This window comes from Danio aesculapii, chromosome 2 (assembly GCF_903798145.1).
Source record: "Danio aesculapii chromosome 2, fDanAes4.1, whole genome shotgun sequence".
Classification (NCBI taxonomy): domain Eukaryota; kingdom Metazoa; phylum Chordata; class Actinopteri; order Cypriniformes; family Danionidae; genus Danio; species Danio aesculapii.
The window spans coordinates 12,679,715-12,695,114 of NC_079436.1; the positions used below are offsets into that span (position 1 = coordinate 12,679,715).

Consider the following 15,400-nt stretch of genomic DNA (forward strand, 5'->3'; position numbering starts at 1 on the left):
TTTCTTTCAGATTGTTGAACTGCCCGTCTCACTCTTAAGGTGCACTTTGTATTTTTTTGGGGGCTTTACATTCTTGTTGCCAATAATGGTAGTGGGCATGGATTGTAACTGTATGGATGTAACTTGCCATCATTAGAAATGAAATCAAATAGCTTATTTAGTTCTCATCAAACAAACTGTTATTTTTTAAATGAGAGAAAATACGAAAAATTTTAGAAAAAATTTACGAAAATGTTCTTAACTACAGTTTATTAAGCATAAAGTCCTATAAAATGGATGTCTAACTGTGTACAAAACAGATCTGGCTGTCTGAATAATCTTTTTTTTTTTTAAAGTCATTCAGCAATCATATTAGTAAATTGAAGATCCCCTATGATGCCCTTGTTATTTTGTTGAAAGTCTTTGGACTATTTATTTGGTTGGCCTTGCTATGATTTTTAAAACGTTTACATGTTAGTAAAATTTCTTTTTTAACTTTTTTTTTACACTCAAGCCACTGATATGTTTCCAGCTTGTACTTTGATGTTACATTGAATAAATTTTGAGATGGTTTTGCAGTACATTTACTTTATTTGTATACACACAAACTCAACAAGATTATACAGCGTGTTTTTTTTCCACTAAGATTCTTTCAGTTAGTCAAAGTAAAGACATAAAAAAGTGTATTTAAAATAAAGTTATTCCACATAAATATTAAACCGTCAACAAGAAACATTTCTTTATCATTATATCATAATATCAGAATATTTCCTCAAGGTTCATGTGACACTGAAAATGACATTTTAAGATGCGTTAAATTAGAAGCCAGCTATTTTAAACTAATATTTCACCTTAATGAGCAGAAGAGACTTTTAAAAAATATTTACTAATTTAACCTACTCCAAAAATCTCAGTGGTGAATGATTTATTTAAAGATGCCATAGAATGAATATCTAGAAATACCCCAAAGCTGAATATTTAGAGTTCAGTACATGGAAATGGTATTCTGTTAGCCTGCCATCGTTTCCTTCTTCTTAAAAAAAATCCTAATCAGAACAAAACCAGATTCTGACACGATTTACAATGGGTCATTAATATGCATGGACCCTCATGCAGCGATTGATTGGCGAGAACTCCTCATTTTTAAATAATCTAAGCTGTATTTCTCTTACTAAATATGTGGGACTCTTATTTTGAAAATGAGCAAGTGGTTTTTGTAGCAGGCAGCCATGCATGAACACAAGAGCGTTCATAGCTTGTCAGAATGCAAAATGCAGGATATACGGATTTAAAATATGTATTCAATGCCACCCTGAAGAGGCATAAGGTCTGTTTAAATGTATGCTATGTTAGCCCTGCTCACGCTGTGAGATTTCAGCCACGATTTTGTCATCTAAGACAAATTTGGGACATCATAAAAGATTCCTGAAATCCTAGGCTAAAATCTGTGATCTTTGATCGTTGGTTTAACATGTTCACAGACAGCCGCTTGGTGCCCGTTTAGATCAGATTTTTCCTCTGATGAAGTTCTGTCAGTGTCAGAAGATTTCAGACACTTTCCTGCAGTGACAACAGCTGCGATGAGCGTCAATCCAAGAACCAAAAGGAGCTCCGAATTTGATGACGCAATCCATGCCACAATTCAAATGACCACGGGGAAATGTCAAAACAGGTTTTTTCTACCAGGTTTTATTATTAAGACATGCCGTGTGCAAAATTACAGATTGTTTACGCTTGCTGTGAGGAATTCTTTCAGAACGCAGGATAGTGAAAGTGTCACGGGTGGATGATGTCAAACTCCGGAGGCTTTTCTTTCGTGTTTGGTGTGTCTTCTTTGTCATTCAGTCTGACTTTATGACAGCTGAGGTCTTACAGTGTGACATGAAAGCAATGCTCGTGCAGTCTGACATGCTACAATCATTCAGGATTATAAAAAATCCCACAGTGTGAGCCGGCCTTTAGTTAAACATGTATATTGTGGAATTCGCCACATATGTTGTACTGAGGCAATAAGCACATGTAACTCCTAAATATAAGGGGTCCTTGCATTTTTTTTTGCATTGTGTCATATGGACTCAGCTCTTACTGTAATTATTCTGGAGCGACAAGTGCAAAGGTGTATTCTGAGGTTTTAAATGAGTTATTAAAACTTTCATCGGTGGCGTATCACTGGGTAGCGCTGTCGCCTCACAGCAAGAAGATCACTGGTTCGAGCCTCCGGCTGGGTTAGTTGGCATTTCTGTGTGGAGTTTGCATGTTCTCCCTGTGTTTCCGTGGGTTTTCTCCGGGTGCTCTGATTTCCCCAACAAGTTCAAAGCATGCGCTATAGGTGAATTTGGTAAGTTAAATTTTTTCCGTAGTGTATGAGTGTGAATGGGAGTGCATGGATGTTTCCAGTGATGGGTTGTAGCTGGAAGGGCATCTGCTGCGTAAAAGATATGCTGATAAGTTGGCGGTTCATTCCGCTGTGGCGATCCAGATTGATAAGGAACTAAGCTGAAAAGAAAATTGTTAAAATGTGTTGATCAAATCTTCTCAGAAACTGGGGAAAAAAATAAACCTGGCGGGGCTAATAATTCAGGGGGTTTAATAATTCTTTATAATTCTGATTGGCAACTGTATATATATATATATATATATATATATATATATATATATATATATATATATTAGATATATATATACTATATATATATATATAATATATATATATATATATGCCTGTAAAAGGCGTTTTCAAAAGTGTTTTTTATGTATTTTACAGTTGTGAATTACATTATGAAATGTTGATCTCTGCTCTGTCGACTTTTTAATATTGAAAATTCAACTCTACAGTTTAACAGAAGGACTTTTATTGTAATTTTAGTAGTTTGACATAATATATAAGAAACAATATAAAGAGAAATAACTGTAAATAACCTGAAACAGTGCTGGCAGCTATTACAGGATTTTTGTGGCATAATATACAACACCTACCCAGACAATAGATCACTTTAAACTTTTTATAATGTTAATAAAAGTCACTTTTTAAACTTTTTAAGGTTAAAGGGTGTTGGAAGAATAATTAAGGTCTCATAATTTCAATTCAAAGCATAAATAATGGGAAAAATAAAAACATGACTTACAAAATGCAGTCTAAATGCAAAGGTATGGATTTCTATTCACAGTTATATTTGTTTTACCAAATCTGCTTCTTTGAATTTCTCATGAACTCATTTCAATCTCAGTTTTTTTTTTCTTAAAGGGATAGTTCACCAAAGAATGAAAATTCTGATTCCTTTATGGTTTTCTTTCTTCTGCCGAACACAAAAGGAGATAATTTAATAAAGATAAAACACATGTGACCATTGACTTCCATATTTGTTTTTCCTACTATGGAAGTCTATAGTTACAGATTTTCAGATTTCTTCAAATATCTGTTTTTAGAACCACTTGAGTAAATAGTGAGTAAATAATTTGTTTCTGAACTGTCACTTTAAACATTTGTCTCTTGTCTTGACAAATGTAACCTTCTTATAGTGGAAAAATCTAATTAATCTTCAAAATATATTTGTACAACAAAAGAAAAAAATAAGCTTCTCTGATTAGATTTAAAAAGACCTGCTGCAATATATGTAGATATTAGGCAAGTATAAGTAACCGTAATTAAATGACCCCAGATGAAAAGTATTCTCTTACTTGACTTAAACAGCAGAAAAGTATTGAATTACAATAACTAATTACCACCAACACTGCATGACCCACCTCAGAGTTAAACATTTGCATCAGCAGGGGAAGGAGGCTGGAGTGAAACAGCTCTGTGTTATATTTATGTTCTTCATGGGAGCTTTCTCTCTCTCTCTCTCTCTCACTCTCTCTCACCCACTCACTCACGCACTCTCTCTCTCTCTCTCTCTCTCTCTCTCTCTCCCTCTCTCACTCTCTCTCACCCCACTCACTCACTCACTCACTCACACTCTCACTCACTCACTCACTCACTCGCTTTTGCCTCCAGCACCATCTGAAAAATTCATCGAATTGCATAATTTTAGCCACACAGCTAAGAGCCTGTCAGTGCATGTTGTTCTGTAGAAAGTCTCATCATTTTCTGTTGCAGTTGTGCAGTTTTCAATTGAGAATAATGTCATCATTAAAATTTAATATACAGTCTTAATCATTTATGTTTATCCAAAGCAACATATGACGTATGAGTAGTACAATAATTAACAAAGCAACAAAAATATAAAATATGCAATTATATAATTAACTATCTCTCTCTCTCTCTCTCTCTCTCTCTCTCTCTCTTCTCTCTCTCTCTCTCTCTCTCTCTCTCTCTCTCTCTCTCTCTCTCTCTCTCTCTCTCTCAGATTCAGATTCAAAGAGCTTTATTGGCTGTAAACAAATCACAATGTTGCCAAAGCAATAACAAAACACAGAACATACATATAGATAAAAGAAAATAAGTAATAATAACAAACACATTTATATATATCGTACATTATAAATATAATTATGTGAAATAATTAATATAATAATAATTTAATATTAATATTCTTGTATATATCTATTTTCTCTCTCTCTCTCTCTCTCTCTCTCTCTATATATATATATATATATATATATATATATATATATAAATAAAGAGAGAGAAAATTAGTTGGAATCTACATCATGATCAATAATAATTGATTATTAAGGATGAAGTTTTCACATTTGAAAACTGTAAAACTGCATAATAATAATAATATTAAACTACACTGGATTCACTTCATTCAATTAAAAAACATTAAGGTAATAGTTCACATCTAAATTTGATCGCTTGAGCCTATAAAAAATAAATAATTTGTCCTAAACAATATTTTCTATCTTCATGAGAGAATTTTATATAACCTGGTACAAAGCTTATTTGTTTTGATGAAGAAAGTCAATTAATTGAAATTCTCTTTTTGTTCTAAACAAGATGAAATAGCTTCAATCAAAACAACAATTCCCATAAAATGTTCATTCATCCAATTTAAAAAAATGTTTCGGGTAATGGTTTCACATTGATCACTTGAGCCAATGAAAAATAAATCATTCAACTTAAACAATTATTAAGTCCATGAGAGTACAAAGCATATTGAGTTATACACATGCACTGGCCTGTGTGAGTAACCTGAAAATTGTACATTGGTCAAAACAAATATTTCTGAGTTGAACTCCTAATCAAAACATTTATATTTAACTATGTTTTGAACTTAAAATATATCAATTGAAATATAAAACAAATAATATTAAACTGAAATGAAATATGCATTTTTTATTGGATGAAGTTGGCCAGAGATTAGCCAAACCATGCTGTCTCACATTATCAATCATATTTGATAATGTGGGACAACAAAAACTGTTCAAAAGAAAAAATCTAAAAAACATTTTCAACGCTTTAATACATATTTTGTAACTTGAATAGACCACAAATATAATTTGACAACAATTGGGAACATTGTCTTATTTATGACAGGTTTATGCCCTTAACATTAATCTAGTCAGAATTATGTCACTGACCTTGTCATCCAATTTTGATGAGAGCTTCCTGATTGATAAGTGCCCTGCCCCCCTCTGTGGAACCCCCCAATGAAGTCATGTGATTTCACTCACAAGAAGTTCATGCTAAATTTATAATAAAAGTCCTTTTGACTGTATTTGGTTAGAACAGAAATAAACACACGGAAGCTTAGGTGTCCCAGATTATCCAAATTCACCCTATGCTTGAATTTTTTTTCAGTGTATAAACAATGCAATGAATTGTTTTATTATTAATGTACAATATTAAGAATAATTTTATTATAACTATTATTATTGTTGTAAATGTGTTTGTTTATTATTGATTGACATTATTAAAAAACTGCTACAGAACAATTTATATAATAATAATAATAATAATAATAATAGATGATGATGATGATGATGATATGATGATGATGATGATGATGATGATGATGATTAGAAAAAAAATCGTATTTTCTTTGTCGAGTCCACACATTTACTTCCAAATCAGTGTTAAGTCAAAGTCAGCTCAATGTCAATTATGCTGCATGTTCAGACATATGAGGAATTGAAATGAAATTGACATGAAATGTGCTTTGTATGAAAATATTAAACAAATATTACACATACAGTGTCTTAAAATGAAAACTCAATTCATAAAATCCACCTCAAAGTTTCGCACATCTGGCGGAGAGCCTGGCCGTGTGACGTCATGTGCACTTTCCTAGCCTGAGTTCCTGATGCGGGGCGGGTCACGTGGTCGCTCCCTTTCCCCCTATAGTTCCCTATGAAGCGCGCAACGCAGGCAGTTGACTAGGGTTTGAGACGCGCTCTCAATTTCGGACAGCGCACTGGTCCACCTGGATGCCGTGACTTCGCCTGCTTGCGTTTAAACCTGTCTGAAGACGCACTTTGAAAATGGCTGGAGCAATTATTGAGAATATGAGCACCAAAAAGTTGGTGATTGTCGGAGTGATTCTCATGTTATTCCAGGCGTTTTCCTTTATGGTCGGAGGGCTGATTGGTGAGTAGCTACTTTTACAAATCCGTCTTGATTTGATAGTTCGGGCTTTGTTGGCGTTTGCTGCACAGTGTGTTCCCAGTTTGGTCGTTTTTGGCTAAATAAAGAGTCTTCAGGGAAGCGGTGAAAAGTTGCGGAATGGCTTTGTTACAGGAGTGTCAAAGATGGGCGCTTATTTTCACCCGTCGACTGCTGCAGTCTTTGTGCTGCTGCTGCTCTCCGTGTTCCGCCTGAAGTTTGAGAGCAGATCCGACTGTGATTTTTTTTTTTTTTTTTTTACTCGTTACTTTGAGCCTTGATGGAGGTTTTTTTGTCCGGCTATCTGAATATGCCACGAGGAACTGGACGGAGAGACACCCGAGGCTGGTTTAAAGCCACACTTCAGCTTGAATTTGACCATAAAAGTTTATTTATCGTTCAGCTTTGCTCATGATAAAACATCTTTGTAATTGGGCAGGTTTTTAGTACTGTTTAAAAAACAACACCGTAAAAGTCTTTTATTTAATCGAAACTGTTTATTTAATCGAAACAACTTTTAAAACACGTTAAAGGGATAGTTAACACTCACACCCCCCCCTCCTCCTCCAAAAAAGAATAATATTTCATCACCCTCAAGTGGTTCCAACCTTTAGGAGTTTCTTTATTCTACACTGAAGATTATTTGAAGAAGGCTGCCTGTAACCATTGACATTCATAGTAGTAAAAACAGATGGAAGTCAATGGTTGCAGGTTTCCAGCATTCTTCAGAAAATTGTCTGTTCTGTTTAACATAAAAAAAAAAGAAACTGTAAAGGTTTAGAACAAGTGAAGGGTGTAAAAATTATGACAAAATTTAGATTTTTGTGTGAACTATACCTTTAACTTAGTTTTTCTGATAAACGAAGAGAGAACCTTAATGTAGTAATTAAGCAACATATTCACAACCAGTCACAATATAGTTTTATGGACATTTTCCACTGTGGCTAAGTTGCTTAACATTTCTTTTAACAATGAGGTTTATAAAATTGATAATTTTAATGAAGTTTATGCTCTAAAATTGGGATGCAAGAATCAAAACAGCAAGTGCAATACAGCTTCAGTTATTCCCCATATGAAAATGATCTCTTTTGTAACGAGCCATTTTTTATTCTGTTGCTAACTTTGAGAGTTGTTTTTACCAATACATCCAGATTTAGTTCTAAAGTTTTCAGAAGAAAAAATCATCTTAAACATTTTGTTTTCATTTAAAATGACTAAACCTCACTTTTGCCATTAATATAGCCATAGATGGGTTTAAATAAGGAATAAATTATGACCGCTTATGCACAAATGTTTAGATTTGTACAGGTCAGAATAACTAATTTAATGTTGTGTAAATACAGCTCATTGTGCTGAAACAACAACGCAACATTTTGTCATCCATGTTTTGTCATTTTTGTTTCACAATAGTAAATAGAGACTTCACTTTTATTAAATATGTATTCTTCTTTGATTATAACATCTCATCTTTGTCTCATATTATGGTAACTTGTGCCAGTCTTGCAGCAAAGAGGGCACTTCTCAGCCATTAAAGGGTTAAAGGAGGTGCATCTCTAGAACTTTTCTTTGATCTTCCCTCTGAACAGACCAGCCCTCCCTTCCTCCGTGCCTGCTGGCTCTTCCAGCTCCTGCTCTCTGACAAAGATTCTGATTTTGTTGCTTTCTTGACAGTACAGATCCAGAATTCCCCTTCTGAGTGATCTTTTCCATGTAGCTTGTCCCATATGACAACAACAGACTTCAGACCACAGACTTCCTTTTTGTTTAAATAGGAAGGGAATAGTTTCTGGGTCTCATGCAGAATTTTGGATGAATGGTGATAAATTAGCTTGCTTTGGCTATTCTTGCCTGCGATTGATTTAATGAAGCGGGATTCCTTTGTGTTTGTTCGGTGGCTGGTGGCAGCCGGGGTAATTGAGTAGAAAGGCGCGCTGCTCGCCCTGTTATTGGACATCTAAAACACGGCATGAGGTCACCGGGCCGAAAGGCCACTATTGTTTTTATGGTGGTATTTTGAAGTGGTTAGATCTCAGAATTGTGGGTCAATGAATAATTTATCTCAGAGACTGTTAATGTAGGTCATTTTGTTTGATCAGTGTCACCTTGAATTGAGAGAAGAGCAATTAATAAATCCCTTATTAGCTTTTAAGATTGACATTTTTTAAAACTGTGCTCTTAATTATGTAAAAAGTTCATCCAAAAAATGAATTATTGCTGTTAATTTAATCAGGCTATCCAAAATGTTGATAACTATTTCTCTTCAGGACAACATTAAAGACAATTTTTAACTAGAACTGTGGTGATTCATAATCTTGGTGGTTTATAAAAGGCAAGTGTGTGTCTACATGTACTCTCAGAGCCAAAAAAAGCATATGCAGTCAAAACAAGATGAGTACCTATATGGCCCCTGATGATGCATCAAGTGCTTATGAAGTGAAACGATTGGTCTGTGCTGGAGAGTTAATGTTATTTACAACATTATTACCTTTAATTCATGTTCTTGTCAAACAGTTCTGAACAAGTTCATAAGTTACCTGAAGCCTGAGCTTCCCGTCATAAGGGTGTATATTATATGTTGGCAATTTGTTAGTACTCCCAATTGAGCGTGCGTATGCACACATAATCAAACGTTTTTAAGAACAATTCAGCACAAACATCCTCACTCTTTGTTGTACACAAACACTAGTTGGGTTTCCATCCCCCTGTGTGAATGCAAATTTTGAATCGCATGAAAGGATTCAAAAGAAATGCTGATTTTGGGGGGAAAAGTGCTCGCTTGAGGTGGTTTCAGACTTGTGATAAGATTTAATGTGAGTGAAGGAAGTTTAAAAAAACACATTTGCAAAATAAACTCTGACATAGTGAATATTACATCCACATGACTAATCATGAGTAATCACCATTATGCTTGCCTAACTTACTGTTGGTTACTAGGTGACCAATACTGCAGTCAGCTGCTCTAATAACTTGATGGAAATGCACCTAATTCACATTTTGCCATTTTTTTTGTGAACTTTGAAAATATTTCCTTCATGTTAGGATGGAAACCTGGCTATTGTAAGCTTATGTGTAAGCTTGCGAATGTGTCATTTATGCAGAAGCTGACACACCAGTTCTGAATCAACTCATGACTGTTCACAGAGACTATGAGACTGTGGGTTTAACCTTTTAATCTTGAAAATAATGTTCAGTGTCTTACACAGTCATTTGACTTTAAATGGTTAGTTTACCCAGAAGATAATATATGCTGTTATTAATTACTCGCCCTATTAAAGATATTTTAGGTCAGTGTTTCTCAACCACGTTCCTGGAGGACCACCAACACTGCATGTTTTGGATGTCTCCTTTGTCTGTCACACCCATTATAGACCTTTCAGACTCTGCTAAGGAGCTGATGGTCTGAATCAGGTGTGTTTGGTTAAGGAGACATGGGAAATGTGCAGAGTTGGAGGTCCTCTGGGAACGTGGCTGAGAAACATTGTTTTAGATGATATTCGAGATTTTGTTCGAGATTCAAATCTCAAATTTGTCCAATATCTCCTTTGGACTAAAAAACAATAATTTGCTTATATGAGAATAACAAATGGCAAAGAAAGTAGGATCTGCGTAAAAGAAATAAACTTCTTGAAATGATCCCAATGTTGGAAGAAGAAGCCTCTATTAAAGTTGGTCACTCGAGCATCCAACACAATCTCACAGCAATTCATAACCTTTTGATTTAGTGGCTAATTCGTATGAATTCGTACAATCTAAATCATACAATTTAGTACGATTTGCTCATCCCCCAATGACGGTTGGGTTTAGGGGTGGGGTTAGGTGCCACGCCTCCTTTTTCAAATCGTACAATTTCGTACGACTGAACTCATACGAATTTATACGAATTAGCCACTAAACTGACAAAGCGTAAAATACTTGCGTTTTCTCTTGAGATCAGGCTGGTTTATCATCTTAACGTGTTCCAAAGATGAACAAATGTCTCGGGTGATTGGAAAGACATGAGGGTGAGTAATTAATAACTTAATTTCTAGGTGAACTATCTCTTTAAAATACCTCATTTTATGTTCAGAAGTCATAAATAATTAACTTTGTTTTGCCTGTACATGTTTTTTTTGACTCTGAGTGCTGGTAGACATTGACTTGCATTTCATAAAACAAGGACTGCCATTTCATCTAAAAATCCTCTCACTTGTATCTTGCATATCCCGAGTGTGAGTAAATGAAGAGCAAATTTTCATTTTTGCATGAGCTATCCCTTTAATATTAGTACACACTGTTGGAACCGAGAGTGGACCTGAACACTGTCCTCAAGCCATATACTGTAGGCTGGTTCACATTATCCCTCACTTCCTGGTCATTTGCACACTTTAGATGTCCTCGATGACCCAGGAAGGGCTCTATTGACTCATACTTAACAAACTACCAAGACTGGCCTCCTGAATGGAGAAGCAAGCCTGTCTGTACTTTCTCATGCTAATGACCCCTCTTAGAAAGAGTTTATCAGAGAGTCACTTTACGAGTCTTGTATTCATTGTCTAGAGCCATGCGTTTATTGTATGCTCTACTCATCCAAAGTTTGGGGCTAGTGATATTTGATAAGTTTTTAAAATGTGTCTTGTTGAGCAAGTCCTCATTTATTTGATCAAAGTATTTAATAAAGTATAAATACTAAGTATAAAAAGTAATTTATTTATGAACACTAAATATTCAGCATCACTAATCCAGTCTTCAGTGTCACATGATCTTTCAGAAAGCATTATAATATGCTGATTAGTTCTTTGAAAACATTTCTTCTTATTATGAATATTGAAATAAAATAGTTCTAGCTATTTTAAAAAAATTAAGTAGTCAGAACATTTTTGTTCTGACTACTTTTAGTCAGAAAGATTATTTTAATGTATGTATTTTAAATACAAGAAAAATATGTATTGTAACTTTTTAATCGCAATTTCAGTGCATAATACTTGCTGTGTAAAAGTGTTTTTTTTCTCTTATTCTTTTACACATGTATTATCTGTAAACCTGAATACTTTATTTATTTAAACATTTCAAACTACAATATCTTCAAATTACGAAATGTATAAATATTTTTAAATAACTTGAAAAATATCTAGAAATACATAAGACAGATAATTTGCTTATGTGTGAACCTTGTATTATTAGCTGTTATTAAATGGACTCCAGGGCTTGCAAAATCCGGTAGCCTGATGTCTCGGGGCTTTGCGATTTTTCCAGTTGGCCTACCAAAATCTATCTCAAATTTACTCATAATTATCAATGTGATAATTATGTGTGTGCTGTGCTGCTGATACGACAGCAATACATCGACTTTTTACTTAAGAAAAGCCACCAAATAAGCAACAACCCTCCAAATAATGCAGTGTTTCAATGTGCGCCACTAAAGCACACAAACACTCATCACTCACACAGATCACAGTGACACAAAGATTCCGATACAGAAACAGAGCCAGGCTTTAAATTTAATATTTAATATCACTTTAACGTGTGTATACCAGCAGCATGACGTTAAACTGAACATCCTGATTCATCCCGTTAGCTTTCACATGTCGAGATGTTTCCTAAGCCCCAAATAATGACTTCAACAAAGTATCTAAGGTTTTTAAAACATGACATTTATTCAGAGACGATTAAAAAATGTATAAACATACATTCACTTTTTACCTCAGAATTGTCCAGAACTGTACAGTTTAATAGGTCATCTTTCTTTTCATTTGTGAACAATCAGTATTGCATCATGAGGCCTGTCTAAGCTATGCGATATCTAAAATATCATATTTTTATGCAATTCCAGTGCTTCTCACACATAGACTTTACTTGGGCGGGCCACCCAGGTATATTAACGGCCGCCCAAGTATATTTACTAACACTTTTTTTGCATTACTATCATACTTTTTACACAATTATTTTATTTTTTTTATCCGCCCACTATAACCAATCATCTGCGATCAATTACATAGTGGAAAATCTTCTCTCGTACCTATTTTGTACTGCGCAAGAACTGTCAAACTCCCAAAGAGTCTCGCATGCTCTGCAAACCCACATAGACCTGCACCGCCCGGGGTTTCTAAATGTCAGAGATTTATCTTTTGCTTTTCGCTTTTTAAAGCCGTCATTAATTTTATGTGCAGTCGCGAAAGCGAGATAAATGTAAATAGCAAATCATTTAATCTAAACGCCTCAGAAAAACTTCACTAAATACTCGGAGAGGACAAAATTACGAGGGAGGACGAAATCTAAATTGGCTGCAAAATATTTGTACAGCATTAGAAATGGTTAATCAACTCATTTGCCTTATTTAAATCTACACATTTTATTTCTGTAATTATTATAACTATTTGAGATTTTGTTCCTTTTTATTTATTTCTCATTTGCTGAATATTTTAATTTGATGATGTCAATATATTACATATTTTATACATCTAAAATGCTTTGGCAATACTGTACCAAAATGTCATGCCAATAAAGCGACCTGAACTTCAATACAAGATTTTGACTGTCAGTGGGTGCACATGGTTCTGGAATAGCATAAAACTAAGAGAAATGGTGTATTTCTTTTTCATTTTATACTTTAACACATTTAAAAGAAACCGATTGTAACAGTTCATTAATAAATAAAAATATTGTTAAATCTATGTTTTGTTTGTCACATATAGTTTATTTATGTGATGTGGGTAAAAGGTGTGTTTCAATCCGGCTACTCCTGCAAGTACATTGCAAACCTGTGGGAAGCACAGAATTATTTAATAATAAGATCAATATATGTTAGTTAGTCTGACAGACTTAAGTAAATAACTGTTCATTTCTAAACTATGCGAGTGTGTGCGTCTCCTTTTTTTTTTTTTAAATAAATAATGTATTTTCTATTTGGGCTACTTAAATTTTAATTTGGGCCTCCAAAAACTAGAGTGCCTGCCCGAGGGCTACAAGGGATTTTGAAATTTTACAAGCCCTAGACTCATCTTTCTTTCTTCATAATCAAAATCTATAAATCTGTTTCCACAGCTCCAAGCCCCACCACCGCCGTCCACTATCTGGCCACCAAGTGTGTGGACACCGTGAAGACCAATAATAAGGGCTCCAAGTGGTTAATGCCATGGGGCCCGGACCAGTGCAGCAAGATCAGAGACTTTGATGAGGCTATGGTCAAGAAAATCGAGGCTAACAACATTGTGTTTGCTGTCCACATTCCCCTGCCAAATAGAGAGATGAGTGCCTGGTTCCAGTTCATGTTGGTGATCCTCCAGTTCGACATTGCCTTCAAAATTCAAAACCCGATTGGTGAGTAATGAGAATGTGCTTCTGGATCTACACTGGTTATGATTTAGCTTTACAATGGCATTTAAAATGAAAACATTCCTCATCCATATTGGCATTTTTAAATCAGAAAAATGATGTTCTGCACTGTTAACACTATAAAGTATGGGAGGAGTAACGATACACTCAAGTTACAGTTCGATACTTATCTTGATGTTGACCTCACTATACAATATTTTCTTGATATTTTATGCTAAAATAAGTATGATATTAGTATTATTTTGTTATTTAATATCATGTCTCCTTACTACCCGCTAAGCTTCGCAGTCTTATGAAGCAAAAAGATCGCTCTGTTCAACAAACTGAATGTTATTCACAGCTTTATTACCTGTTATTTACAGCTTATACACATAGTTCTGAGCAAATACACTAAGTATGCACTATGAACATTATCTTTTGTGAAAACGTCATTATGCTACATAGTAAATGGGACCGAATGATAAATCCCATGTGATTGCACATCATTCTATAAAGCCAGCTCTGTAATTAGTTGTAAATCTATAGCACCTGTTTACCTTGAGCAGCGTTTACTACACAAAGCCATAGTTCTCTGCCAAAACACGCAAAACCTTGCGTACGATATTATCATCATGCAATAGTTAAAATGCAATATCATTCTATGATATTGGCAGCTGTTTGCATAGCTTGTTGTACTACAACCTTTTGTAGTAAATGTTAGTAATGTTAAACCTGAAAGCACGTGCAAATGCCACATATAATGATGTTTTTACTCCACTTCAGTCAAGTGTTTGAAGTCCTTTTGTGAAGTGATGTGGCTTCTTATACAGAAAACAGCACGCAACATATTCCTTTATTAGCATTATAAGCACTTGATTATAAAAAGAACTCTGATAAAAACCTTATGTTGTTGTGGTCATGTGTTTATTAATCCTGCTGAATCAAATAAACTAATTCATGCTAGAATCACGCTAGGATCGTTACATTTGGTATATCTTACTTTATAAGGATTTCTCATAGACCGGTGTTACGTGGGTTTCTTCTGGGGATATTTGGTTGTTCTGTGCACGCACTTCAGAGTAAATGTAATACTGATAGCATCACCATACTTTGCTCAGATGATGTTCTATACCTATACCCAAATCAGGAAAAGACCACTCTGACCCAAATAACTATAGACCAATTGCTCTTACCAGTTGCTTGTGTAAAACTATGGAGAGAATGATTAATAACCATCTTGTCTGGATACTGGAATTAAATAAACGATTAAATGACTACCATTGTGGATTTAGACGTGGAAAGAGCACATTGGATAAATTAATTCGATTGGAAACTTGTATCAGAGATGAGTTCATCTGAAAATAACATGTTGCTGTCTTTTTTTGATTTGGAAAAAGTATACTATACAACATAGAGATATGGAATTTTGAAAGATGTTCATTGAATAGGCTTTAGAGAGAGGCTTTCCATCTTCATCTCAAACTTTCTTACTAGAAGAACTTCAGAGTTCAAGTGGAAAATTCTCTATAAAATACTCGCAAGCAAGAACTTGGAGTTCTTTAAGGAAGCATACTCTGTCACACTCTT

General features: G+C 34.6%; 1 protein-coding gene across 2 annotated transcripts in view; it reads left to right on the forward strand.

The window, feature by feature from the left end:
- The first annotated feature begins 6,251 nt into the window (after positions 1 to 6,251).
- Positions 6,252 to 15,400, forward strand: part of wls (Wnt ligand secretion mediator) — a 60,621-nt gene continuing 51,472 nt past the window's right edge. For both annotated transcript variants that reach the window (XM_056473101.1, XM_056473106.1), the window contains exons 1-2: positions 6,252 to 6,508; positions 13,544 to 13,819. In XM_056473101.1, coding sequence (XP_056329076.1) covers positions 6,403 to 6,508; positions 13,544 to 13,819 — 382 coding nt within the window. In that variant the 5' untranslated portion in view covers positions 6,252 to 6,402. The remainder of the gene's footprint in view (positions 6,509 to 13,543; positions 13,820 to 15,400) is intronic.